This window comes from Numenius arquata, chromosome 5 (assembly GCF_964106895.1).
Source record: "Numenius arquata chromosome 5, bNumArq3.hap1.1, whole genome shotgun sequence".
NCBI lineage: Eukaryota > Metazoa > Chordata > Aves > Charadriiformes > Scolopacidae > Numenius > Numenius arquata.
In genome coordinates, this window is record NC_133580.1 from 40,744,982 (window position 1) to 40,762,291 (window position 17,310).

General features: G+C 38.5%; 1 protein-coding gene across 1 annotated transcript in view; it reads left to right on the forward strand.

The window, feature by feature from the left end:
- The first annotated feature begins 8,037 nt into the window (after nt 1-8,037).
- Nucleotides 8,038-17,310, forward strand: part of FNIP2 (folliculin interacting protein 2) — a 33,569-nt gene continuing 24,296 nt past the window's right edge. The window contains exons 1-2 of the mRNA XM_074147285.1: nt 8,038-8,219; nt 14,859-14,985. Of these exons, the coding sequence (XP_074003386.1) occupies nt 8,038-8,219; nt 14,859-14,985 (309 nt within the window). The remainder of the gene's footprint in view (nt 8,220-14,858; nt 14,986-17,310) is intronic.

Below are 17,310 nucleotides of genomic sequence, written 5' to 3' on the forward strand. Positions count from 1 at the left end.
CAGGTTATTCTTAAATTTTTATTCTTTCACTGAATGTGAATAGTTTTGCACAATTTAGTATAATGTAATGTTAAAGTCCTCTGTGGCCTGGAATAGACAGTTATGGATATTTTTTTTTAAACTCTACAACTCAAAGGAATTAGTTTATGTTCAGCCAAATTTTTGTGTCTGTCTTCTGTTTTTCTATGTGGGCATGTGAGCTTGGCCCAACTATTGCTGATAACCTGAATGATTATATCTGTCATCTTTCCTTGCTTTTTCCTTACACATTCCCACAAAATTACCTAGAATCTTCACATTTAACACTCTGTGCTCTAACTTGCACTCTAAAATGGGTTGTGCTTTTTAAGACAAATCCTGCTATAGGAAAGGTCATGGGCCTTTTGTTTCTGAAGTTCTGGCTTGTTTAACATGACTGGGTTAAACAAGCTGGGCAGAGACCTGTTAAGCTGCTGGAAAGGAAGGTTGGTGACCTCCAGTGCAGACACAAGGAAGAAGCGAGTTAGGTGCAGAAACCACTTTGTCCACAGTGGGGTAAGTCCATGTGTGTTAAGGCTCTGCTCTTGGCAAATGGCTGCAGTGGTACAAGATGCTATTGGATTCTCCCATGATGTGCTGAAATTGATGGCCATTTGTCACTTCCACGCTACTGTTGATAGAATAGAGAGTGCTGGAGCCCTCCTTGGTCATGACTGTGTAAAGGTCAATGATATAAACATCTCTTGCAGTAGCTTGTGTTAAGCTGTCAGACTTCATGCAGAAATGGTTACAGAGGGCTTATATGTTCCAGTCCTCATCTGTATTGAGAAGACTGGAATAAAGAGCTGGGAACTGGTAACCACTTCAGTTCACTTGGCAGACAACTGTAGTGACATGCATATGAGCTCTTAGTTGATCTTGGCTTTTAGCCTGGAGGAAGGTTGCTCTCACATGGTAGCCAGCTTCAGGTGTGCCAGCCTCTGCCTTACCAACTGTTAAAAGAGTTTCTCAATCACATCAAAGTAAAGAGTTGGAAAAACTAACCCTCTCTGATTATAAAGATATTTATGACATCTGGCTGTGGATATATAACACGCTTACTAAGCGCTAAAATAATTTCACATGTGATTCCAAGTTATGGTGGCACTTGGTAACTGTAAAATGCCGATGTATAGCTGGACTGGATAATGGGTCCAGGGGTAGCTATGCAGTGGGGGGGCAAATGAGAAAAGAACACTGTATTTGTAGTGAACATGGGTTTTTCAAAACAATTAGTCAAACCAATGAAGCTCTTGACATTGATACTACATCTGCCTGATTTCTGTCTTTTTAAGCAAAATACACCTGTGTGGAATGTAAAAGATGACTTGAACCTCTGAATTAAACTTTGTTTACTGCTTAAAGAAATAATTGTATATTTGTATTGAAATGTGGTGTTGACATGTGAACTGGAAATCTGATTGAAGCAGTGGTGTTTCCTTTTCATTACTGAAGCACTAAAAGTTGGCGAGAGTATAGACTTCATTAGAGTTGTATCCTTGGGCCCTGTTTTGACTAGAAAAGAAAGTGAGACTTTTGTTTTTTAATGAAGTTGTCCTGAATCTGTAATTGTTAAGAAGTCTGCTAGTGACTCTGCTCTGGTAGCCTTCATCTTGGGAGAAAGTCAGGTCCATTATAAAGAACTTTCTTATACAGTATTTTACTGGGAAACACTGAAGGAGCTTGACCAATCCTTACATTCTCACGAGGAGAAATATTTCAAGTTTGTCTAAATAGATAATTGCTCTGTAAGATTGCTGACTGAAATTTTAGTTTGTTCCTATCACTGAATCTTCAATGTGTGAAGCATTTTCCTGTTGCATGACAAGGTTGCAGTTCATCCTTTTTCTGTGACTCTTAGTTTTTTTGTTGTGATATTTCATGATTGACAGACTGCTACTTGGCAGCCAAATTTTAGCATGTTACTGGGTGCAGTCAACTGAAATCATGTATAAACCTGGCAGTATAAACTTTTAAGTCTAGTACAATACCAGTATTTTTTTGAGAAAATGTTTAGGATCCTATGTGAGTAGTTAGAGCGGTTGGCCTGCTTTAAGGAGGAGGCTATTTCATAACTTAATGACTACTTATACATTCAAAGTCCTACGCAATTGGTGGTAAACACAACATACCTTTCTTGCATAGTGTCTTGCAGCAAGGTTAGGTTTGCCTGTGCCAGTCACCTGCAGGACTGTGGTTTGTTTGTTTGGTTTTGTGTGTAGTGTTTTTCATTGAGAAGGTATTATGGTATGAGTGATTTAATTACCCTGATCTTCTGCACAGGGTCCTAAGATGTGTCTCCTCCTTCTCTTTCCAGTGAAACTTGAAAATAAATGCATGTAAGCCTTCAAGATTCAATGCTAGTTACTGGAAAGCTACCTTCCATGCTGTCTACAAGAGAGGGTTAAGGAAAGTGTTTTGGATGGAATAGACAAATTATCATAACAACAACAAGAGGAGCAAAACATATTTTTGGCTATAACCAGTGAAAAATGCCGGAGCTGACGTTATATCCGTCCATGTTATCACTTCATTCAATCTAAGTCAGGATTTCCTGGCATTCATCTAGACAGAGGCGATGGACTTAGCTGTTCATGCTACAGCAACTTTTGGGTGATCAAGCATGGCTTCTCGTGTATGTGTTCTTTCCTATATCCTTACCAGTTGGATAAATCAGTAAATTTTCATAAATATTCAGCATACTTAGTTTTTTCATTCCCTTCCTGATTATTGAAGACTAACTTTTCAGTTACAATCTCTATTTTTAAAGAATCAAAAACTATCTTGCTATTACAACAGTTTAACATAATATCTGTGAGCCTCCTGTAAATGGTTGTTAGTTGATCAAAAAACTTGAGCAGCTTCAGCTCTCAACACTGCTAGAGAGCCACACATGATAACTTCGATTCCATATATTATGAATTTGGGAGGATGCACCTAGAACCAGGTAACTTAATTTTATTTTTTTTAGTGAAATTATGCTGCTGAATATGCATTTTTGGGTTAGTTAAAACTGACCCCTTATGAAGAAATGTCCCTTGGAAGAAGGGCATGGAGTCCCTGGGTAGCAGTTGCCTCTATCCCTGCGTGAGAGCATTCTCTTGTGTGGTGGGAGTGTGTGTTCAGAACAAGGACGAGGAGGGGATTTGGAATGCTTTCCACATCCCTGGAGCGAATACCCTAAACTACTTTGGCTGTAAAGTCTGAGAGAGAATGCCGTGTCCTCTGAAGTTTATAAAGCCCTCTTGTGAATGTAGCATTTTCATAGCAGGAGTGGAGGAAACTTGTAAAGAAATTGTTTCTGCTTATATGCAGGTGTGTTTAGTTACTTTGGTGTTTGTATGTGTTAGCAACAGCAGTATTTTTCAGCTAACTAGAAAAAATCAAGGGAGGGTGGTGAGTGTTGAACATCAAATGTTCATATCTCTGTATCAGCTGGCATTAGTATGTGTTTACTTATTTCTAATAAATAATATTGGTTTAGTCATGTTTTTTATTTTCATATTCTAAAACTACTCCTTTGAACAGAGACTTTAAAGCTGCATACACAAAAATAAGTTTAAAAAATAGGGCTTATAGAGAAGGGGGAGAAGGAACAGGAAAGATCAGGCAACCAAACCCATGCCTTAGGGTACTGTCCCTAAGGTGTGGCGGTGATGTCGGTGCTGGTCTGCTCATTTACGTAGGAGATATTAGCGTTTGAGATCTGTCAGTACTTTCATTCAGCATTGAAATGCAACAAGAGCTGGTACAGTGTTAGAAGTACCAGATTCTGCCTTGCGTTATTGCTTAAAATTCTCCTTCAGCTGTGCCAATGTGGAGCTCTGCCTTCTGTTGAAGGGAAGGTGGGGAAAGGCAGAGGCAGTAAAGCTGGTAGGATAAGAGATTTCTATTCATCTCGTTTTCTGGCAGAGGCAGTTCTCGGACGTGCCTTGGCGGTGTCTGTATTTAGTAACTGTGTTCCTGGACGCTGGCCCAGTCACATGGCGCCGCTGGAACAAGTGACATGGGAATGATGCGTTAGCCCGGAGCCGGTGCTGCATGCCGGAGGAGGTGGGGTGGCCTGGCCGGCTGGGCAGCCTGTGCCCCGGCTGAGACACTTGGACCCAGCACCGCTTGCTCCCGGCCGGCTGCTGCCGTTTGGCTCAACCTGTTTGGCTCCAGTGAAAGCTGGAAGTTGGTTACTGGAGAGGCCTTTAAAAAGATAAACAGGAGAAGAAAAAAAACACAACACACCCCAAACCCGAAACACTGTTAACAAGTAAACCTTCAGTTCTTTGAAATGATAAAGATTATTACTATGAAACAACTTCTGTAAAATAGTTTTAATTTAGATCAACTGAGCTCTCCTAGCTGTTAAAAACTATGGGGGTTGGGGGGAGAGTGGGGATGGAAGGGGGACAGTTGATTAAGACTAAGCAAGGCTTTCTGGACTGAGGAGAGGACTTAGGTGATGGATCTAGGTTGCTAACCTTATTGCATACTTTACCTTTCTTTGTTTTAAAGTCCTAGTTTAACAAAAATAAACACACTTTTCTTAATGGTAAAACATGCAATTGCAAGTCTTGAGCTCTTTTATTTTTTTGGTAATGAGGAATTCCATTGCTGGGGCTAGCAACTGAGAGAGCTCTCTGTGCTGTTTATGGGACTACAAACACGTTGTTGTTGGGTTTTTTGTTTGGTTAGGTTTTTGTGTGGTTTACATTACCACTGAGACACTGTATGAAACCTAGCTCCCAAACTTCTGGCTTGTAGATAAGACAATGAACAGTGAATCCAAACTTATGAAAGTTGGCTGAGTTGTGAAACACTGGTTTAATCGGCTGTTCCTGGTGTTTGTAAAAAGCTGATGTGTGCAATTTAAGGTGACTTTAACTTGTATAGATCTGTCTGTTAGCCTCTATCAGGTGTGTGTGTGTTTTGTGATCATTTTTTTTTGTGCACGTGTGTGATGGTATTGCTTTCTAGCAACAAAGATGATGAAAAATGCTTTCAACTTTGAAAAAATTCAGTATATTCTCCTTCTCTAAGCAGGGAATCTGCGGAATTCTAACCTTTCAGTGAGCAAATGTATCCAATGTTGTTTTGCTTTTCATCCAGTAACATACTACTTTTTTTTTTAAAGACAGTTATCTCTTTCTGTACAGTGATCTAATACAGAGAACTTTATTTGTCTCCACCAGATCTCATTCCACAGGAAAATATAAACTGAGAGAAGTGCTGCAAATAACATGTTCCTTCACTTGTTGCATGACTAATCTGCAATGTATCCTGCCAGACTTGTGTGAAACTAGTAACTATGTATCATGCTTGAACAAGGTGGTTCATCTGAGGTTAATAGAGCTTTACCATGTTAGGACTACTTTAAATCATTGTGGAAAAAGAATGCGGTGTGGCATCAGCACAATTCTTGCATATCCAAGGTTTTAAAAAGAGGAGGAGCAATGCAGGGTAAATACTTAGAATTGGGAGGAAAGAAGAGAACCCACATCTTCTATATAAGCTATTCAACAGACTAAAAGAGGGAAATTCATTATTAAGCAATCCAAAATAGATTCCACTTCACCTTTAAACGTGTTTTGGCACTCATCCTGAATGTCTGGGTCATAGGCATTTTTTGTGTATCAATTTTGCTAAGTGTATGTTTTGCAAAAACAAATGCTTATTGAAACAGCAGGTATGATTCAAATTTTCTGTTTTCCTACACTACTCTAGCCTGCTTCTAGTAGCTGTTTAGAAAATAAAACCTTGTGGGGGGGCTCTGCAAATATTCTGTTAGATTTGAAAACAGTGCTTAAGTTTCAGTGGGCAACTGTAACATACAGAAAATTATTCTTAATTAGATCACTCCATCATATATATTTCTTTTTTCCCCCACCCAAAATTTCTTGCTAAAGTATTACCTTGAGTTGAAATCATTTAGGCAATTGTCTTGCAGTGGAGATGAAGGACAGGAAATGACCTACAAACAGAGCAGGTGATATGCTGTCACACAGCCTAGAAAAAGTCATTAAACTCTGCTTCCCAGAGGATTATATCTGGAGAACAGGACACTTTCTTCCTTTTTCTGTATTATTTGCTCCTTGGACTCAGAGGGAAGGAGAGAAATGTGTGCATTTGCGCCGCCCCCCCTTCCCCCCCAGTTCAGGAACTGTTCTGTGAGGTTTTGGTGGTAATTCCTGAGGTATTTTGGGGTTTCTAGTATTCTACAGATGACCTCATCTACCCATGAGGTAGTGTTGTGAAGCACATCTGTTTACTGAGCTTACAGGAGTTCCTAGTTCTGGTCTCTGACATGAATCCAATATTGTGGTCATTTAACTGAATGTTTCAGAACTTTTTTGTTTTTGTTGGGGGGAAAAGATAGAACAGAAGTGAAGGTTATCAATTGCTGATCTTAGTCTAAGTGTAGAAACCTGGCCATTAGTTGCTTGTTTCATTTACACTTCAAAGACGACTAGGAGCACTGATGTTTGAAGTTGTTCTCCTCAATGAGGTGAGGGCTAGGAGTCACTCTCTCCTAGATCGTTTGGATAGCTTGAGAATAGGCCAAAGCTTTTTCATTTGTTTCCTATTGCTTGGGAGGAAGAGTGATTGTGATCTAGTACTTGTCACTACTCTGGGAATGGAAACTGAGCTTTTTTTTTTTTTTATTGCTATAGGCTTCCTTCTGCAACTGAGCAAGTTGTTCAATCTAACCACACTCTAGTTTTCTGCTTGACTTTTGTCCAGTGTTTAGAGGTTGGGTTTTACTGATATTACAAAATCCTTGAAGAAGGGTGCTGTGGTAGTTAGCAGGTAGCACGTAGCACTAAGTTTTGAAATCTTACTGTGTTTTCTAACTCTGCTGTATTTTTGGGTGACCATTAGTGAAATTATTTTCCCTTTTTTAATCTGGAGGGCAATACCACTATTGCTGTCATATAAAATGTCTAAAATTTTACTGATGGGTGGGAAGAAAGCTATGTAAGACATGAATTATGAGCAGACGTGTATGGATAACTTTTTTAAAGCAGGCATGGGGAAGAGGACTTTGTTCTGCAGTGGAATTACCCGAGTCTGAACAGAAACATCAGGTTGCTTTGTTCTGTTTAAAAACTTAACTTTTCTTGGTCAGAAGTATTTTATTAGAAATTTTGTCATCAGTATTGACATTGAATTGTTTTAATAGGCACATGACTATAAATTCTCATCAACCAGCCTGGTCTCTGTGACAAACTTATTTTAGTGGTTGTTTTCCCTTCTACTTTTTTAAAAAAGCTTTTCAAAATTGTACTTTCAGATTCTTGGCCAAGTGCACTGTTTGTCCTTAAAAGTCAAAGCATTACAGTGCAGAATGTCCAGTGTGTTTCTTGGTGTTGGTCTTTTTTTTTAAACTGATAACCATATGGCAAAGATGACAGATTCTTATGTGCTTCTAAGCTATATGAGGTTGCTAGGGGTTGTCAGATGACACTTGCTCACATGAGAGCCATTAACTGGGTGTTGTAGCCAGTGTTAGAACAGCCTTGCAACTAAGGGCGAGTCACTGCAAAAGCAACTATGCTTTTTTTTTTTTTAAGAGGCCATATGGTTCAGTCTTGTGACTACATAATTGCCAGCTACCTAATCACATACCAGGAAACAAACATAGTTAAAGTCAATATTAGCTGTTGTATCTGCTACAGGTTTGCGCCAGGCTTGGTAGGAAAAACTAACAGCAGCAAGAGCAAGTCTACAATGGCTTCTGGAACTTGAAAGTCATGTCTACTCCTCTGTCTGGAATAATTGCAGCAGTACATTAGCTACAGCTGTCTTTCGGCATTAATGGCTTATAGAATATATGAAGATCTCTTTGCCTTTTTTTTCCCTAACAGGAAATTCAGCAGACCGTATTCCTGTCTAGGGAAGAAAGCTGATGGTAAATTACCATTGTTAATGGTTGATCTATAGTAAAGAAATCCGCTTGAGGTTGTATCTCTTCAGCAGGTATTTAGTTTCTTTGAGGGAGCTTTACAAGAGGATTTGTAGCAAAAGAAAATGTGTGGGGGTGCACCAAAAACTACAAATGGCACAGGGGGACAAGTTGAAAGAGCAAGAAACAACGATGTGCCACTTGGAAATAATCTCTCTTGTACCAAACTGGATGAAAGGATTAGAAAACCTTTGAGAGACCAAAGTGTCAGCTGTGTGAGCAAAGTGACTAGACTACTGCAAAACAGGTATGCGTGGAACTTTTTTTGATATATGTGATTTTTGACAGAGAATGGACATTTTCAGTTGACATTAGATTTATAATCATGTGCCTGTAAGGCTATTTTGTAAATAATTGGAAAAGTTCTATTAGAAGCTTATTCTTGCTGATGATGGTAACCGATACTCCAGAAAGTCTTCCCTGTTATTTGAAACTGAATCTACAGTCTTGACTCTGATGTGTAAGATTTATGTGTATGCAAACTGAGGCATGAAGGATAATTGTTTTTCTTTTTAGAGAAGATAATCTTGCCTTCTCTTTTTTTGTTTTCTAATTAGTTCCCCTCTTTTTTTTTTTGCTGTCTCCTGTGTTAGTGGGTCAAGCAGTAACAGTGTGCAGAGCAGACAGGAGAAAATGCTGTGAAGTGGCAGAAGAATGCAGAGGGGAACCCTCTGCTTTACTTGGAAATGACTTCTAGATCAAGCATTACATCAAAGTAATCTGGAATATGAATAGTGTTTCTTTGACTTCTTTGTGGTGTCTTTTTCAGGTGTGTGCCAGCATGTCTCCAATGTCTGAGTCTCTAGTGCTAAGTAACTGTGTTGAAAATATGGTTCAGGGCAGTTTTTTTCCAAATTCTAACACCCAAGGGTGCTATAACAAATATTCTAGCTTCAGGATTGCTGATCTAAGGAACAGAGAAATATAGGTAGATATCTATATATGTTTCAAGCTTTTTATTTCTCTATCCTATAATGTTGCACTGAAATACTGAGTGGTTAGTCACTTTCAAAAGCATTTTTAAGGTCAGCTGAAGTAGGTTTTGAATATAAATTAATATGTAACTCTTCAGTTATTGCATGCATGCTGATTATTATAAAGGTGAACCAAAACTTTCTTTGTAAAGACTGGGGTTTGGAGATCTATTTTAACTGAAAATACTGATTCAAGGCAGAATGGGGCAAAGTTTTTGTGACTTAATTCCAGAAACAAACGAGTCTGCTCTCCTCTAAGTAAGAGAGATCTCCTTGCCTCCATGTATGTAATGGGCAAAAATGTTGAACAAGGCAAAGAAAAGTAGCTTATATGCCAGTTTAAGAGAAAATAAAGCAAACTTAAGCCTAATGTGGAATCTGGGGAGAAAACTTGCCAGAGTATTTGTGTTTCAAACTTGTAGCCTTATTAAAACAAAACAAAAAAAAAATGTTATCTATAGTGTTTTAGTAGCTTTACTAGACCTGGTTTTCCTGTTGTGTGAACATAGACAGCTTGATTTTATTTATTTTGACTTAGAGATGATGTTTATTAGTTCTAGCATCTTCCACAAGCAGGAGAGATCCACTTTGAGGGTGAGGCTAGATCATCTGAGCTGTTCAAACAGACTGATGCTGAAGGGAGTAATCGCATTGCCTAATCACATTGCCTATTCTTCCTTTGCTTCCTGGCATCATGCTCTTGTCCTTTTTCCCCTTGTGCTGGCCTTGGCCTTTCCAATCCTTCTGGAACTGGTTTCCCTTAGGGAGTCAGTTCAGCTCACTAAGCAGGCATAAAACGGACTTGGAAACATGAAAACTCAACATTCTAACTAGCCTCAATGCTTATTTGGAATGTATAGGGAATGTTTTCTTTGCCCTTTCCTAAAGGTGTAGGATGGATGAAGTGAGTTAGTGTAACTCATACTGCCACCAAGAGGCGGAGGCTCCATTGCCGCCGCCTTCTTCCTTCCTTTTTCCAGCCACGTTTCTGATCCACTTCCATGTGCTGGGACAGACTTTTGCTGCTGCAGAGAACTCGCTTAGTTTACAGAAGGGTCCAGCAATCACCAGAGCAGACATGAGTAATAGAAAGGGTCACATAGTTATAAAAAGGGGAGGAAGGACATGCGAGGCTCTTATTTTTGTGGTCAAATAACAAAACATTATGTTTGGTCAAAATAGCCACATTTAACCTGAAATATGTCTGCACAAACTCATGTTAATTTAATTCAGCTATTTTTTAAAAATATGCAGGACCTGGATTAATGTATTGTTTTTAAGCTGAAGTGAAACATTTCAGGTAGCTGTCAGTCTCTTCACCTCTTTACCTTTCTAGGGTGTAATGTTATCAGAAGCCTGTTTTGTTATTTTGCAGAACATTGACACTCAGTTGGCTGAAAAAAAACCTTACTATAATTTTATTCATTTTATTTTTAACATTTGTTTTATAAGTCACTTAGCGATTTGTATTCCTTTGGCACAGATCTTTTATCATTCTATTTATTAAGTAGTTCTTAAATAGGAATTGACAATGTGAGATCTTTCTTGTAACAACAGAATGTGAAGACTTATATCAACAGGGCTAAGGCAAATGATGGTTCAGTTAGTGTTTAGCAAAACTTATTTTTGGAGGCTTTTTTTTTTAAGCTGACTGGAAGAAGCAACAGTTGTTATCCAAAAGTGGTGATTGTAGCACATTTCTTCTTGCTAAACATTCATAAGAAATATGAAGCTTACCCTGAGGATTACTTAGTTTTGTTATCAGAAGTAAGGCTTGCAGCAGTAGGTACACAAGCAAAACTACTCATATTACACAGTTCGCCCGTAGCTTCCTTCAGTACTTACGGTTGTGTAAGCTGGCTTAGGCAGAAACAGAGAAAAAGGAAACAATCAACAGTGTGCCAGTTCAGATTTCATGAAACAAGGAAAACAACTGAGTCTTGAGACTTGAAGTAAGAGAATGTTGGGAGTGGTGGTGAAGAGCTAAAAAGGCACTTCTGAGAGGAATAAACATTGATATGTGTTATAATTGGACATGGAGTAGACCATTAGAATCTCATAATATGGTGCAACTGGAAATATGGGGCTATTTGCAAGCGTGTTGAAGATTTGATTTCTACATCCAGAAGTGGAGGAATTAATAATTTTGTTACAGAATAATGTTCAAATTCTGGTGCAAGCTTTTCACATAACAATTTTGTAATCTTCTCTTTCCCCATCCTCTATCTCCCACAAATGCATTGTGAGTATTTTTTTGTTGCCTTAAAATTAACATTAGTTCATATTGTGGCATGGAGGAGGAGGGGAAAGAGTCTGTTGTCGCCTTCACTATTTATTTTTGGAGGATAGAAATAGATATCCTTTGGTCAAACTTGGTGTTTGAAACTGATTAGCGAATTGACAAATAATCGGGCAAGGTGAACCTGTATGCATATAGATTGCCTGTGAGTATAGGAGCCTTTTTTTTCTTACAAAAAGACAAGCTAAAATATTTGTTGCCTGTTTCAGATACTTTGGTGTTACTTTTTAGAAACAACTGATGGAAGATTGAAAAAGTGCTTTTTTTTTTTTTCTTCTTAGTCAAACCCTTAAGCTAGTACTTTCTAACATCTAAAGGAATGTTAAACTATACAATGCAGAAGTGTGGTGGGGGTTTTTTTAATGAACAAATACTTTGTGCAACAGAATCTTATGTCTTTTTCAAAAACTATATGTGAAGAAGAAACAAAGAGGGGCATGCCTTTCAGCATTGGTAAATAAGCAAGAAACTGACACAGTGACAAGTGAGGTTTGGGGTTTTGGTTTGTATGCGTGTGAGAAAGGAGCTGACCAATGACTCTGTGTGCTGTCTGTATTCTTCAACACTCTGCTTTTAGGAGATGATTGAATACTCCTGCTCTCCCTGTTTTGGGGGCTGTATGTTATACAAACTGGTTTTAAACAATAAAGGCTGGAAGTACTGTAAGCAGTCTGCTCCTCAGCTTTTGTGATGGGGAGAAAAACATCCCTGGTCATCTGACCGGTCTTGGGCCTGGTGCTAGATTCCACGTGGAAGTAATGAGACTATGGGTTTACATGCCTGTATAACTTGCCTATAGATATGCTTGATCTTATCAAATGAGGTTTTAATAGGATGGATCTGTCCTGTAATGGGTAGGACTGCTGCAGGAACTGCATCTGTGTTCTGGGTAATTCAAAGCCTGAAAGCAAAGACTTGATTAAAACATACGTTTGATATTTGGTTAGTACTATAAAAGGAATTATCTGCAGTCACTTCCCTAGATTTGGTCTATTAGTCACATAAAGCCATGTATAATAGATTTTATGTAACTTCTTAGCTTGTTGCTGTCTGGTACTAGAATCTGAAGTTCTGAAAGATTGCAGCAATCTTTAATTGTAGCATGCTGTGTGGAAAAGGCATCTCAGCAGGTTGTTAAATTGGTTTCTTTAGCATTTGTTATAAAACCCAATTCATGTCTTATACAGAAGTTGGCACCGCACAAACAATTTGAAGTTTGCTTTAGTGCAGAATGTGAGAGTTCACCTGTTCATAAGGAAACCTAAATTGACGCAACACAAGTATTGAGCATGCTCTTAGCATTGGTGGGCAGATGCAGGGCTGGATTGTCTCAGCCTTTGCCTGAAAACGAATCTCTCTCAGTTTAGACTTGCAGCCCTGTGGCCTGAACTACACATCCTGCTGTGTCAGTCCTGGAGATAAATAAGGCTTTGCTCTTGCATAGAGTTCAAATTAAGGGCATAGAGATGTGCCTTTTCTTTGTTAAAAGGAGGGAAGACCTGTGGCTTTTTTAAGAAAGCAGTGTAGTTACTTCAGGGTTTGTTTGTTGCAGAAGGTCTGTAAGTAAATAGGTGGCTGTATAACTGTAGAGGTATCGGTGTATCTGGACTGAAGAGCATCAGATTAATGCAGCAGACTAGCATGAAATCTGTTGATGGCTGGGACTTCTCCTGCATTCTGTGTAATTGGATTTTGTAATAGCATCACACAGGCAGTGGGCTGAGAAACTAGTAACAGACTTTGAAAACAGATGGTGTAGTTGCAGCTCTCTGTGTATGTGAGGTGTGTAGGATCTTTGTTGGGCAACTATCAACAATGGTATCAGGTCTGATCTCATGCAGGTTAACAATGCTGTGTTTCTTTGAAATGGGAGACTTGAAATCTGCCTGGCACTCCAAGCATTTTGGAGGCAATGTGTTACAAACAAATCAATAAGTTTCCTTACTGTTGATGGCAAAACAGCCTTTAGCATTGTTCCATGATCTGACTTTGACATGTACTGGACTCTTGTATATTATGTACATATAGTATATTTGTATCAGATACCTTACAGTGGAGATAAGTAATCTGGCTTATTCTGTCCCAAGGTATTTAAAAAGAGAAAAAAACCTTCCAGATTGAGGTCTTTCAGCTTTGAAAAAGATGCCTATTTAGCCTTACTTGTATTTCTAACCATGTAGAAAGGGGAGTTGATGTCTGAAATGGAAAATGAAGCACAAAGAAGATATGAAGCTGGCTTTATTTATAATGAGTTTGAAATTTGCAAGTCTCTGAGTGTGCTCCTAAAGCAGTTGCCCATGGTTACATTACTGACTCTAGCAGGAGTTGATGGTGTTTACCTCACTATTGATTTATGCCTGTTAACAGAGCATGGAATAATAGAAACAGCTTCAGAAATTGTCTTTCAGCTGTACAGAGTTTTTGTGCTCTTCCCTCAATTGTCTATCTTTTTTCTCTGTAGGGCATAGTTTGGGAAAATTCCTAAATGAAACATCCATTTAGGTGGGAGATCAGTGTGGCCTTGACTGAAGTCTGTTATGCAATTTGTTAAACCAACAACTATTAATAACAGTTGTACTCTTACCCCCTAGGTGCAGTCCATCCGGGTCAAGGGTGAGGCAATAGGACTGAGCACCAGTGCTGTGTGGTGCTGCTTTATGCAGTAGTAGGGTTTTTTTTCCATTAATTCCAGCTTGCCAGCTACATAATGTGAAAAGCATTTTCTGCAGCTGAACCTGAGGCCAAGCAAACCTCTATGCTCTGATATGCAGACCAACTCCCTTTGGAATTAGGAAATAAAGTCTCTTGCCATCACAACCACAATCAGTTGTGCTCCTCAGCCTCCTGTGTTAGCACAAAGAGGCGAGTGGTGTGCCATGGTCTGTCCTTCAGCAATGGGCAGATTCTGGCTTCAGAGAGTTGTTTTGCTGCAAGTTGAATCTCAGTGGTATCTTGGTTTCAGCTACTAAAGGAGTTTCATCGTAGCTGAAGATCAAGTCTCAGTAATCTATGATTGCTCTGTAAACCCTGAAACATCTCAAAAGGGGAAAAATAATGCAACAACACAAACTTTGTCTTTCAGTTACAAGAATTAAACTCTGGAAAAATCATAACTTATATTGCAGGAATAGGTCAAAAGGAATTGGGTTTGTATTGTTTAGAGGAGAGAAGGATGAGGGAGGGTGTAAGCCTTGAGTTTGTGAAAGGCTATAGTAAAGAGGGTGGTAATCTGTTGCTCTTTATTGCCACTGAGAGAATTGCACAAAATAGTACACCTGCCTCGCAATAAGGGTGATCCAGACGGTGTATGGCGAAGAGAGTAAATTTAAGACTAGTTAAGCACTGGAGCATGTTGCTGAGACAAAGTCTCGTGTTCTCTTTCTGGAAAATTTTGAAGAAAGGTTGGATGAGACTTGGTCTGGCTATACCTGCCTGTGTATGAATGACACTGGGCTTAGATGCTCCTTTGAATTCCTTTTTGGTCGGAGTTCTGTGGTTACAGCCTGATTCTTGTAAATGCTGAGTGAAAGATTTATTTGCCTGTTTCTTCACTTAAATAAGCCTGCAAAGTAGTAAGTACACTATTTTAACATCTTGTGTTCATCATCTGCAGCTGGTCCTCTTCAGAGTTTGACTTGAATGAAATCCGCCTGATAGTTTACCAAGACTGTGAGAGGAGAGGCAGACAGGTCTTATTTGATTCCAAAGCAGTCCGCAAAATTGATGAAGCTGTGGTTCAGGTATGAAATGCTAATTTTATTTTTGTCCTACTACTCTTTTGGTTCCCTTCCCAAAAGCAGGAATTTTAATATGACCGTGTCAATTTTTTAATCTTACTTGTGATCTTTCACTTGATCTCAATTCTGTGATAGCCGCAACAAGAGCGTGTTAGATTCCAAAAGGCCTATGAACACATATCTGGTATTTGAAATATAAATATGGTATTGAAACTTAACTTAGACCTGATTTGCTTTCAAGCAAAGCAATCTATACCCCTTTAAACTGAGTATTTCCTTAGCCTTTTTAATGCTGACTGGGATTGCCTTTTGTTGTTAGCCCTGGTTGTGCAGTCCCATTGTTCCAGTGATGTCTAGCATGTCTCTAAATGTGCTTGTCTTCCTTTGGTGTTTGGATTAGTAAAGTTGTTGGCTTTATGTGAATTAAAACAACTTTGCTGTGGCTAACAGTGCCGTGATGTGTAAGACTGACACATGGCAATATATGGCTACATAAGTTTTGGTGACACACACAGAAGCAAAAGTAGATGCTGTCTCCAGGCCCACAAATGCTTTGAGTAAACTTAAGTGATTTTAAGACAAGTAAAACAATAGTATTTTCTTTTTTGTGGTAGTTTTTGTTTTGGTTGTTTTTTCCATTTTTTTTTCTACTAGCTCTGTGTTTCTCTTCTACACTGAATTATTTCAAATTTTTGTTTGTTTTGAAGTCTTTGTTACAACCAGCAGTTCCAGCCTGTCAGACTAGCATGGTTTATTGTAGAATCACAGGCTATATATGAATAATTGTGACTTGTAGAAATTACTTATGAAGATGCTTAAAAAACAGCAATATCTATTTCAGTCACAGTGCAAATATGCCATTGTGCTAAATCAGTATGACTGAGCATCATCAGCTGATGACTGATCATCTGCTTAAGAGGGTAAATGGGTCAGACTAGTCTGTTTAATCTTGCACTCCCTTTTCTCCTCCTCCTTCCCCTCCCCCACCCCCCAATCAAGGTCATTACTTTGTGTCTTAAAGTTGGTTAAAACACACAGCATTTGAGGAAGAAATGTATTTCTGGCTTCATATAAATACTCAAATTATTCCACTTGATTGAATGCTTTAAAAGTTGACTACAAAATGTCCTATCAGAAGCTCTATGCAAGACTTGTGTAAAACAGATTATAACCTCCCTCATAACACACAGCACAGGCTATAATCTGTTTTCTAGCCAGTCGCTAGTCTAGGTACCCTTTTAAAACAGCCAGAGCACTTTGAATGGCATGCTAATGCATAGATGTTAAAAGTGATCTTGAATGTTTGGTCACTTGTTTGGTGTATTATCAAACAGTGAGCCTGAAACTTGATTAATTTAAAGTTAAGGAAAAATTACTCTCAAACTGAGTCCTGTTTAAACTAAATTCAAGAAAGTGTGTGTGTATACTGTGCACTTATCCATTTTTACTGAAATACAGTAAAGCTTATTCACATTGAATATTCAAATACATTGTTTGTGTCTAAAGTATTCAATAAACTTACATAGGGGGACTAGCAGGTCTGTATTCCATTTGACCATATGTTTGTTTAAGGCTGCATTTCTTTTCAGTGTTCTTAATCTAACCTCCAGTTCTTTCTGCAGATGGCATGTATCAGACCACTTGTATTGGGCAATTTTGTCAATAGCTCATGCAACATGTGACTACTGACACTAGTGCATTTCTAAACTCTTAATGACAGTCACATTGGGATTAGATAAGAAATAGCACAAGTATTATGCTAGGGAAAACTGCACAAAAGGAGTGCAAATATAGGATAAAATACAGAAGTACAGGATTTTACTTTTTTTTTCCACATTCTAGTAGGCTTATTTTTAAATCTGTAAAGGAGCTGTACTATCACTTTCAAAAAATGCACTGTCAACTTCTCAAAAAAAAAAAAAGGTGGATCATCTACTCCACTTCTCTTGGTCTGCTCTTCTTTTTATTCTGCATCTTTCCTTTTGCTCATTTCATCATCTTGTCATTGTGACTTGAGTAGTCTAAAAATTAACTACAGTTACTGCACTGAGTCCAAAATACGGCTATGACTGCTTTTTACTAGCTTCTAGGTTATTACTGTTTCTTCTGTCTGCTTGCTTGTTTTTTCTGTAAACTCTCTACATGCACATTCCCAATGAGGTCAGCCATGCTGGTATAGAATGAGACTTATAAAAATACAGTTCATTCCGATGTGCACCAAATGAATGTTTGCATTAATACACATTAAATATATGTACATTAATGGATTTTTAATTTCTTAAATGTATAAATGTTTAAGAGTGTAAGAGAAACTTTCTAATCAGTTTT